Genomic DNA, 12229 nt, shown 5'->3' with positions numbered 1-12229 from the left:
TGAAAATCTGTGTTTATTAAATGTTCATTTTTTTTTTGTCCAATATTATTGACAATTTTTGCTGGATATGATATTTTTGGCTGTAGGCCTACTTCTTTTGATTGTCAGTATATATTATTCCAGGATCTGTGGTCTTCTATTGTGACTGCTGATAAATCCTGTAAAACTTTAATTGTAGTTTCAGCATATTTTAATTGTTTTTTTTTTTTTCTTTTCTGTCTCACAAAATTTTCTCTTTGATATGGGGTTTTTGAAATTTGGCAATAATATTCTTATGCGTATTTCAAAAAGGATCTCTTTGAGGTGATTAGTGGATTTCCCCCCCTGTTTTTGCTTTCCCCTCATGTTCTATTACACCAGAATAATTTTCTTTGATTATTCTTTTCATTTTTGTGTCAAGGTTTGTTTTTTTTTTTTTTTCTAGTTATAGCTTTTAGGTAAAATCCAATTATTCTTATATTTTCTCTTTTTGATCTGTTGTTTTTCTTATGTTTCACATTCTATTCATTTTTTTCATTCTTTATAGTTTATTTTGTTATTTTGGGATCTCTTATTAAGTTCACTAGCTTCCCCTTGCTCAACTTCAATTTTCTTTTCTTTTCTTTTCTTTTTTTTTTTTTTTGCTGAGGCAATTGGGGTTAAATAATTTGCCCAGGGTCACCCAGCTAGAAAGTGCTAAGTGTCTCAGGCTATTTTTGAACTCAGGTCCTACTGACTTCAGGGCTGGTGCTCTATCCACTGCCACCTAGCTGCTCCTTCTTCCCCCCAGCCCCAACTTTAATTCTCAAAGAATTATTTTCTTCTTTAAGACTTTATATCTCTTTTCTACTTGGTTAACTTTTTTTTTTTTCATAATCTGGTTTTTCTTGGATTAAAAAAAATTTTTTTTTAGTTTTTCCTCAATCTCTCTCACTTGATTTTTAAAGTCTTCTTTGAGCTTTTCTATAAATTCTTTCTGGGCAGGTAGTTGTTTAAATTTACCCTCTGAAGTAGAAGTTTTTTTTTTTGTTTATTTTTTTTAACTTTGCTGTTCTCTTCTGAAGATGAAGAGAAATTGAGGGGATCCAAGGAATATGGTCTTCCATATTCCTACAGTAAGTTTCTATGTGTGGGTTCCTTCTTTGCTGGTTCATTTTGTTTTAAATGAGAAGTATTAATATAAGCACCTCTAAGTGTGGGGTGTCTATAGCTTCACTTCAGCTCTTCCTTCTGACTTGGAATCCCAAACCACAAGCCCCAACCTCCTGCAAGTGCTCACAGCCAGCACTGACCCTGCCCCACTGCCTCGGCGCTCCTGGGGTGTTCTCTGCAACACAGCTGGGTCAGGCATTCCTAAACAGCCAAGGCTCCCTGTCTTCTAGGATTTAGACCTTTGACTAAGAGGCTAGGAGATGAAAATTCCTGTGGCTCCTGCAGAGGCTCCAGCCAAACCTGGCTAGTCTTAAGTGTTTCCATTTGGTGTTTCTATGGAGCTAGCATGGAGGTGTTTGCACCATACAAGGGTTAATCTCGGCCAGAGGTCTTTTTTGGGTTCTCTCAGGTTATCCCAGGAAGACCCCTTCTCTGCCCCAAGTCTTTTTTTTCCTCACCAATCTAAGTTCACCCTGAGGTGCAAATTTATTCTTTTTGGGGGGGAATCTGGAGAGCTTGAAATTTTTTGACCACTGTGCTATCTTCCCAGAAACCTCCTGCTACTTACATTTTAATTTGGTTCCAGTCACACTTGGGAATATTGTGTCAGCAACGTGGGCAACTGACCATATTTATTTGACACTTTTTATCTAAAAGCTGTCTAGAGTAGAGACCTCAAATATACCACATGCTGGCCAATCCTGACTGTCCCTGAACCAGATCAAAAACAATAAAACAAAAGTAATATGAATGTTTTACTTCTAATACAAGTTGCTGCAGGGATCTGTATGTACAGTTTAGTGGCCTCCTTTGACAGCTCTGGTCTAGGGCACTGAAAGATGAAATGAATGACCCAAGGTCTCACTGCCAGCAGAATTCAACTTTGAACTCCAGTCTTCCTGGCTTGAAGGAAAGATCTGGCTGCACTGTATCATATTACCTTTCAATGAATGGGCAATTTAAATTGAGGTAAATAAGGTGAGGACACCCTTAGTGGGATAAGGATCTGAAGATGGACAAGCCATGGAAGCATGAAATTGATAGATTGTGGCATAAAGGCTACCTGTGGAGCAGGTGAAGTCAGTGTGGGAAAAATGGTTTAGAAAACTTAGTGATACACCAAGGTTAAGTGTTGCCTCATTAAATCCAAAGAGAAGTTTTATTAAAGTAATTTGGGAAAAGTAGAAAGCTATGTGACTAGCTTATTTTTAAGAATAAAAGGCCAGTGGTATGTATTAATAAAAGGCTGGTAGCAGGCAGGTTATTTTGGAGGCTAGCACAATAGTTTGGACATGAAGCAATGAGGGCCTTAACTAAAGTGATTTTAATAGGAAACAGAAAGGGAGAAATACAAGAGAAAATTTAAAATATGGTAATACATTAAATAGTAGTATGTTAAAGAAAGCATCACATAAAGTTTAGAATAATACCCATTTTGAGGAAAAATATTTTTTTATGATTTTTAATAATAAAAATACTACATTTATTTAAAGTTGGCCACTGGGAGGCAGGATCTTCAAGCCTTTTACTTACCTAGAACTTATTACATACCAAAAAGTTCATCTTATTTTCAAATAATTAAGAATATAATGGTTTAAGTACAAATAATTTTATTTTTTCTGTTACATAACTACAATTTCACTTCTAAGTATCTTGGTATTATAATAGAACCAAACTAATATACCAATTAAGAAGAAAGTCAATCTAAAGCAAACAACTGAGTGGTTATATGATCTTTGAAAATAGAGACCTTATCTTATTATCTTTGCATTTACCCCTACCTGGTACAATGCTTTCTATATAATAGACATTTAATAGGCATTTTTGAGTAAATGTTTAAAAATGTTTTTCTCTTATAAGTGGCCTAGTCATATTGGAATCATATTTATAATTTGCATAAAAAGCTAAAATAAAATTTCAGAAATTAAAAATCAATTAAATCAAAATGAACACTTTACTAATCATATAACTGCACAGTATTTTCAATGATCCCAAATCACTCTTTGATTTGTAAAAGAGGACATCTTTTAAATATAAATGTTCTATTGATATATGGCAGTGAATAATGGAATATCATGATTTATATAGAACTGAAATTAGAAATAATTCTAAGGGTAATGGAGATATATATACTGGGTACATTTTTAGTAAGAATTTTCATTCAAAGAATAATGTGAGACCTATCATCACTAATGACCAGAAAAAAGATTAGGCAGATAAGGAGTGAGAATGAGGAACACTTCAATGCCTCAGTGTTGCAGTTATGCTCGCAAAATATTAAAAATCTAGTAGAAGGCTATCACCACACTGGACTAGTAGCAGATCAGCAGAGGATTTAGAATGGGACTAAAAAAAAAAAAAAAGGAATTAAACTGATAAGGCATCAAAGGATTGTTGATTTCTACGCATGAGATTATATATGCATTCATGAATTCCATTATAGTGATATTACAAAGAAGGTTTCTGCATAATAAAGATTTCTGTGTCCTAGTAAATGGTCCATAGTGACCAGCTAAGTGCAAGTTTTTTTTAGTGATATGTATGGCATGCTAAATTACCTATAAAAAGTAATCCTGTAATAAATGATTCTTCAGTTTACCCATTTTCTATGGAAAAAGTAAAATTAAGCCTTACTAATTAATGAGCCTTAAGTAACTTTAGAATTTGCAATAATTTTGACAACAGCTTGAAATGAAGCTAATTTTTAAATTATCTATGAAATGAATTTGCTAAACATTAATAATGTAAAGAAAATTGTAGGGAACATTTTTAAATGATTATACTAAAGATGAACTTTTATTTTTTTTATTTTTTTATTTTTTTTAATTTTTTTATTATTATTATTATTTTTTTTTCTTAAATTTAATAGCCTTTTATTTACAGGATATATACATGGGTAACTTTACAGCATTAACAATTGCCAAACCTCTTGTTCCAATTTTTCACCTCTTACCCCCCCCACCCCCTCCCCTAAATGGCAGGATGACCAGTAGATGTTAAATATATTAAAATATAACTTAGATACATAATAAGTATACATGACCAAAACATTATTTTGCTGTACAAAAAGAATCAGACTCTGAATTATTGTACAATTAGCTTGTGAAGGAAATCAAAAATGCAGGTGTGCATAAATATAGGGATTGGGAATTCAATGTAATGGTTTTTAGTCATCTCCCAGAGTTCTTTTTCTGGGTATAGCTGGTTCAGTTCATTACTGCTCCATTAGAAATGATTTGGTTGATCTTGTTGCTGAGGATGGCCTGATCCATCAGAACTGGTCATCATCTAGTATTGTTGTTGAAGTATATAATGATCTCCTGGTCCTGCTCATTTCACTCAGCATCAGTTCGTGTAAGTCTCTCCAGGCCTTTCTGAAATCATCCTGTTGGTCATTTCTTACAGAACAGTAATATTCCATAATTTTCATATACCACAATTTATTCAACCATTCTCCAACTGATGGACATCCATTCAGTTTCCAGTTTCTAGCCACTACAAAAAGGGCTGCCACAAACATTCGTGCACATACAGGTCCCTTTCCCTTCTTTATAATCTTAAAGATGAACTTTTAAAGAAGCTTTCATAAAAATATATAAAACAATGTGCTGACTAACTGAAATGGAAATCATTTACCTATTCAAAAATAATAGCTATGTATTTCTTTATTAATATTATAGCTAGATTTTTCTCAGGCAGCATGATAATTGTGGAAATATGTATAGAATAATTGCACATATTTAACATATATTGGATTACTTGCTGTCTAGGGGAGAGATGAGGTAGAGGAAAGTCGAAAAAATTGAAACACAAGGTGAATGTTGTGAATATTGAAAACTATCTTCTGCGTATATTTTGAAAATAAAAATCTATTATTTAAAAAGATCCTAAAAAAAGCCCTCCATAAATATCATAGCTAGCTGGACCTCAGCTACTGAAAGTTGCTGAGACTGATCATTTGAGTCAAGGAATTATGAGCTGAAGCAGGGCTACCAGTGCCATACTAGATCTAGTAGTCACAGACTAAATGCCTAAGAGAACCAGGCTACCAGACTGTGAATCGGCTCAATTCTGAAATGGAGCAGGTCAGTATCCACAGTGATCTAACTAGGATGTTTATCCTAGTTAGGAAGATGCAGACTAAAAAACCCCAATTATATCTATGTCACTATTTCCATCTCTATCTATCTCTATAACTATCTACAGAGACACAGATATAGATTAAAAAAATATATATCTATATTTAAAAAATAACTATTCTACATATCAAAATCCCATGATCAATAACTATAAGGATTCCCTGCCCATTACTAAGAAAAAAGGAATGCTTAATTACATAGATTTATTACAACTAAGCTCCTTTGATGTGATCATCACCCAGGATCACAGACAGTTCAGAAGGATAACGTACTCATACAAGAATTTGCAACCTTCACATGGTCAAGGAGAACATTTATAGCACAGGAGAAAACAGTAAGATGAAAGAACACAAGGTTATAGTCAGAGTATAAATTCGGAGTTAACAATTTGTGTAGGGAAAACACTTGTGGTGATGATACAGTCATGGGTATCCTTGTGGCTGAAATGGCATGAAAGTGCAGATCATAGGAGTTGAGATGGCTGATAAAATGGAAAACTATTTAAAGGGACATCATCTAAAGGCCTCATTTCTAAAATATATAGAGGACTGACTCAAATTTATAAGAATTCAAGCCGTTCTCCAACTGATAAATAGTCAAAGGATATGAACAGACACTTTCCAGATGAAGAAATTGAAATTATTTCTAGTCATATGAAAAAGTGCTCCAAATCAGAGAATACTGATCAGAGAAATGCAAATTAAGACAACTCTGAGATATCACTACATACCTCTCAGATTGGCTATGATGACAGGAAAAGACAATGACGAATGTTGAAGAGGATGTGGGAAAACTGGGACATTAATGCATTTCTGGTAGAGTAGGGAACTGATTCAACTATTCTGGAGAGCAATTTAGAACAGTGTTTCTACTGGGTCTGTACCCCAGAGATCATAAAGGAAGGAAAAGGACCCACATGTGCAAAAATATTTGTGGCAGCCCTTTCTGTAGTGGCAAGAAACTGGAAACTGAATGGGTGCCCATCAGTTGGAGAATGGCCAGATAAGTTATAGTATATGAATGTTATGGAATATTATTATTCTATAAGAAACAATCAACAGGATAATTTTAGAGAGGCCTGGAAAGGAAATGATGTTAAGTGAAGTGAGCAGAACCAGGAGATCATTGTACATGACAACAACAAGATTATACGAAGATCAATTCTGATGAACATGACTATTTCCAACAATGAGATGATCAATGCCAGTTCTAATGCTCTTGTGATGAAGAGAACCATCTACACCCAGAGAGAGGACTGTGGGAACTGAATGTGGATCACAACATAACATTCTCACTCTTTTTGTTGCTGTTTGCTTGCATTTTGTTTTCTTATTCATTTTCTTTCTTTTTTGATCTGATCTTTCTTGTGCAGCAATATAATTGTACAAATGTTTACATATATGGGAACTAACATATATTTTAACATGTATAACATATATTGGATTATTTGCCATCTAGGGGAGAGGGTGGGGGGAAGGAGGAGACAATTCAGAACACAAGGCTGTGCAAGGGTCAATGTTGAAAAATTATCTGTGCAAATGTTTTGAAAATAAAAAGCTTTAATAATAATAAAAAATAAAGGGACATCCTAAAGTTCCAAAATGTAAGTGATAAGTGTGAAGAATGATATTGTGAACCAAGTATAGAACCCCCTGAGAAAGAGGGAGGATGACTTGGAGGCTAGTACATGTTAGCTGACCTCATTGTTGTATGCCTATGAAATCTGGACAGTATACCAGTGCGATGCCAGAAAATTGAACTGTTTCCATTTGAATTATCTTAAGAAGATTTTGAAGATCGACGGGCAGAATAAGATATCAGACAGTGAGGTTCTTTCTCACTGCCAAGCATTTAAACTTTACTGAAGACAGCACAACTCTGCAGGGATAGCCACAGTGTTCAAATGCCAAATGTACACTTGACAAAAAGACTATTTTGTGAAGAATTCACACAGAGCAAGTACCCGCAAAGTGATCAGAAAATGCAGTAACAAGGATACTCGCAAGGTTTCTCTTAACTTTAAAATGGATTATATGACATAGGAGACACTGGCATAGGACTCCCAGGATAGCATATCCTCATCAGAGAAGGTGCTGTGCTCTATGAGCAAAGCAGATTTGAATTAGCCCAAAGGAAAGATGTCCAAAGTTAGAGAATCTGCCCTAAATGTTCACAGGGATTATCTGTGTCTGACCTGTGGCAGAACATTCTAAGCTCATGTTGGTTTGATTAGTCATAATTGGACATATTAATTCTAACACAGTGGTGTCATTTTGGGTCTCTTCTAGAACAAAGCATATCCACCAGGTACTAGGACTTTGATAGACTAGCTAGAAGGAGTGAACCTCAAAGGACAGTTTGCTAAATGATAGTGAAGAAGATGCTGAAAAGCAGTTACACTAATTAATTAATCTGTTTTATTAGAATATTCATTTCTTATGTAACAACTTGAAACTTAAAAACTTTCAAGAATTCATGATTTCATTAATATGGATACTCATTTTACTGATAATGATTACAACTATTCTAGACCTTAGTATGGTATTCATGATTTGTTCTGACTGAAAAAATTCTTTTCTTGGCAACCAAACTTCTGGAAAAGTCCTCAGTTTGGTTGATCAAATGACAGACAAATAACTTGTCACAAACCTATACTTGTAGACTTTTTAGTTTGGTTGCAGTTGCTATGTCATTTTTCAATCTTTTCTAACTCTTTGTGACCTCATTTGTAGTTTTCTGAGCAAAGATACTGAAGTTATTTGCCATTTCCTTCTCTAGCTCATTTTGCAGATGAGAAACTAAGACAAACAGGGTTAAGTGACTTGTCCAGTGTCACACAGCTAGAAAGTATCTTGAGGCAGAAACTAAATTCAGGTTTTCCTGACTCCAGGCCCAGTATTCTATCCATTCCACCATCTAACTTGGTAAGACCAGTCATGGCTTACTTCTTGATGGCATGGTGTTTTAGAATCCAAGATTACTATCTGGGCAATTTTTTTGCATAAATCCTACAAAGAAGAACCCTCAAGATCAGGCAAATAGCTTCTTGTCCTCAATATATTGGGGGTTCAAATATACACTTAATTTGTTACAGAGTAAAATTTTTAGGATGTACTATATGGAGTCCTGGATTAGAAGTCAGGAAGATATGGATCCAAATTCTGTCTCTGGAATGTACAACCTGCGACTTGGGCCAAATCACTTAACTTCTTGGAGTATCAGTTTCCTCAACTGTAAAGTGAGAATAATATTGGTTGTAGTGCCATCATTTGAGATCAAATAATTTCAAAATGTTATATAATTGTCAGTTCTCATTGTGTAGTTATTATCTTTTAGTGTAGCTATAAAACCAGTCTACTTTTTAAAAAGGTCACATATAATATTACTAACAATTAGTAGCACTGATTTAGTACTTTAAGTTTTATAAAACACTTTAGAAATAATATCTCATATCTCATTTGTCTCATATCATCTCACACAACAACCTTGGGAAATTATTTTTATTTAATTCACACAACCATTTTATTGTTATTCCCATTTTACAGTTGAGGAAAGTAGGCATAGGAGAGATTAAGTGAGCTGCCTACAGACAGTAGATCTGAGGACATATTGAACTTGAATCTTTCTGACTATACTGTGCTTTCTAGTTGCCTCGAACAATGCTCTAATACTTTTTCTAGGTAAGATTTGACTATATAATGCACATTACTATCCAAATAGATGTTTCAAAATATATTCTGAAAATAAAGACAGATCATACTTCTAATCAGATGGTTTGTATTTAAAACTAGCAGCAATTTAGTTTAATGTTGTCTTGATGAAAATTTAATTCAATAAGTCCATCAAACATGAAAAACAAATGGATTTAAGGAGAAATTAAAGAGTGTCTAGAGTAGAGCTAGAAGCAATGGAGGAAAGTTCCTAAGACTAAAATCATAGGGAAGCAATATTGCTTGCCTCCCTTCAATCTCAAAAAATCGTCATGGGGATTATACCAGGTATTTCCCAACGAAAATTACTAAAAGTTTTTATTACACATTTCATATTTATTAATCAATATTAAAATGTTAACATTCTTTAAAGGAATACATTTAGGTACATGTGCAGTCTCCATACAAAGTTTCTAAATGATCTTTTAATTAAACAAAACATGATACTCCTATATGTAGGAATTTAAAAGAAATAAAATAAGCATTACCTTTATCACCAAGATCTCTAAAAAAAGTTGGTCCATTTTTATTCTTTGTTACTTCATCCAACGTATCATTTATATCCTTCAAATATATAAAGCAAAACCAGAGAGAATCAATTAAGTTTTTTTAAGTTATATTACATATCTTTGAAAAAGAAAGGAAAAACTTTGCTTACCTTTTTTGTTAGTTGCCTAATTGAAGCTTTACCTGTAGAAGAAAGGAAACATCATTTAAATATGAACGTCATGTAAATTATTATATCTTTTATCAAACCCAGTTGCATTTTTAAAATGATTTTTGTGGGAAAATATCTGTATCAGATAGAACATTTTAGAACTGGCATATTCTGTGTGCAACCTCCTCTTCTCCCCAATTATCCGCAATACTTCTTAGGAAATAGAACAGTTAAAGTTTTTAAAAAAGATAATGAACAACCTTGTTGAAATAGGGGTTAAACATATAGCAGTTTTTTTGAAAAATAAAAATCTTTATTTAAAAAAAGGATAGAAGTTTTATTTAATGTTCTTAAAACAAAATTATAAGCCAGTTACTACTTTTCTACAAATTACCTTTCAAATTAATTTCTTTCCTATTTCACAGAAATACTATTATAGAATCATTTTTGGCTCTTGTTTTGTTTTGTTTTTTCCTTTCCCTTATATTCTGGCTCAAAACAATCTTTCATTCTTTATTCATGATTATTAAGACTTATTAGAAGTTTTTCTATTTCCACTGCAAAAAGATAAGTTCATGCTTTAGAAAAGCATCAATTACACAATAGTGGCACAAATAGGTGCTCCTCACCTAATTAGTTAAAATGTCTTTCCTAATATAATTGTATTTTGTTGTTTCTAATTCCATTTTCCATCACTTTTAAAATACATTTAAATTTCTTTGTTTTTCAGAATTACACCCACTATTTGACATTTTTTTCCTAGCTCCATATAGCCATTAAACAAGGCTACTTTCTATTTAGAATTAGTTTATCTTTCTTTGTCCTATTCTTTTAATTTTCTCTGCTCATGGCCCTCCACTCCCATTACCTTACATGAGCATACTAATATATTTTCCTCCTTATTCTTAAATTTTCTGTAAATTTCTGTTCTGAAACATCATAGGATTCCTTCCAAAATAGAGTTAAAAAGAAGTGTTTATTTTTTTCCCCTTAAACTTTATCCAGTATAGCATTTAAAGCCTTTAAATACATGGCATTAGAATTGGAACTGGAAGTTTTTGAATTTATTCATAATCTTTAATATTCCATCTTTCCATAAGCCTTATAAATACCTAAATCTGTTTGTCATCCTCACTGCGACTTTCATTCTCTCTACTGCATTGTACCTTATACCATACACTAGCTACACTTTCCTTCCTTCTCTATGTTGATCTCTTAGTGAATCAACTAAACTACACAATCCTTGAATCTTGAATCCCTTGTTTCCTAAACCCCAACTCTGGTTTTCTCCCACCATATGCCTCATTTAACCTATTCACGTGCTGCTGAACATAACTGAGAAGTCATGAAACTGTGCTGATCCTACCCTAATTTCCTTTCTGCTCCAGGGTTATATCACTAACTTCATATTCAATATTTTGAGACAAATATACTTCCGGAGCCATTTCAATATCATCTTCAAAACAGAATTCATTATCTTTTCTTTTCTTTTCTTTTCTTTTCTTCCTTCCTTCCTTCCTTCCTTCCTTCCTTCCTTCCTTCCTTTCTGCTATTTTATATTTTGTTTGTTTTTCCCACTTAATAGTATTCTATTTTTTCCAGTTACATGTAAAGATAGTTTTTGACCTCTACTTTTATAAGATTTTGAGTTGCAACTTTTTTCTCTCTCTCCTTTCACCTCCCCAAGACAGCAAGCAATCTGATAGCGGTTATACATGTACAATCATATTAATATTTTCACATTAGTTATGTTGTAAAACAAGAATAAGAGCAAAAGGAAAAAATATGAGAAAGAAAAAACAACAAAAAAGTGAAATAGTATGTTTCAATTTGTATTCAGATTCTATAGTTATTTCTCTGGATGTGGATATAACATTTTCCATCATAAGTCCTTTAGAGTTGTCTTGGAACATTATATTGCTGAAAAAAGCTAAGTCCATCACAGTTGATGTTGCTGTTACTGTGTACGGTGTTCTCCTAGTTCTGTTTGCTTTACTCAGCATCAGGTTATGTAATTCTTTCCAGGTTTTTCTGAAATCTGCCTGCTTATCATTTCTCATAGAAATTTAAGTGTATATGCATATATATGTATAGATGCTACATACAGAAATATAGAAATCATTTCTTATAATATTTTACTACATTTATATATCATAATTTGTTCAGCCATTCCTCAATTGATGTGCATCCCTTTCAATTCCTTACCACCACAAAAACAGATGCTAAAAACATTTTTGTACATGTGGGTCCTTTTCCCCATTGGGATACAGACCTAGTAATGCTACTGATAGATCAAAAGGTAACACAGTTTTATAGGCCTTTGGACATGAACTTACTGTCTTTCCCCTTAAACTCACCATTCTTTTGTACTTCTCTATTACTTTAAGGACACTATCATTCTTCGGATCTCTCAGGTTTACAACTTTAGTATCACCCCTTACCATCAAAACATATCTCACATTTCCAGTCGCCTCACCTTGTCATTTCTAAATGCATGCATTTCTAATCTATATCTCTTCTTTGTTCCCATTCCAGTTCATGTTTATATCACCCATCACCTGGTCTCCTAATTATCTCCCTGCCACATGTTT

General features: G+C 33.3%; 1 protein-coding gene across 1 annotated transcript in view; it reads right to left on the bottom strand.

Moving 5' to 3' along the window:
* Window positions 1–12229, bottom strand: part of MICU2 (mitochondrial calcium uptake 2) — a 165362-nt gene that overhangs the window by 64661 nt on the left and 88472 nt on the right. Inside the window, exons 3-4 of the mRNA XM_031960796.1 lie at window positions 9639–9670; window positions 9469–9544 (exon numbers count right to left, since the gene is read on the bottom strand). Coding sequence (XP_031816656.1) covers window positions 9469–9544; window positions 9639–9670 — 108 coding nt within the window. The remainder of the gene's footprint in view (window positions 1–9468; window positions 9545–9638; window positions 9671–12229) is intronic.

The sequence above is a fragment of the Sarcophilus harrisii genome, chromosome 3 (genome assembly GCF_902635505.1).
Source record: "Sarcophilus harrisii chromosome 3, mSarHar1.11, whole genome shotgun sequence".
Taxonomy (NCBI): domain Eukaryota; kingdom Metazoa; phylum Chordata; class Mammalia; order Dasyuromorphia; family Dasyuridae; genus Sarcophilus; species Sarcophilus harrisii.
This window is presented reverse-complemented; position numbering and strand designations above follow the sequence as displayed.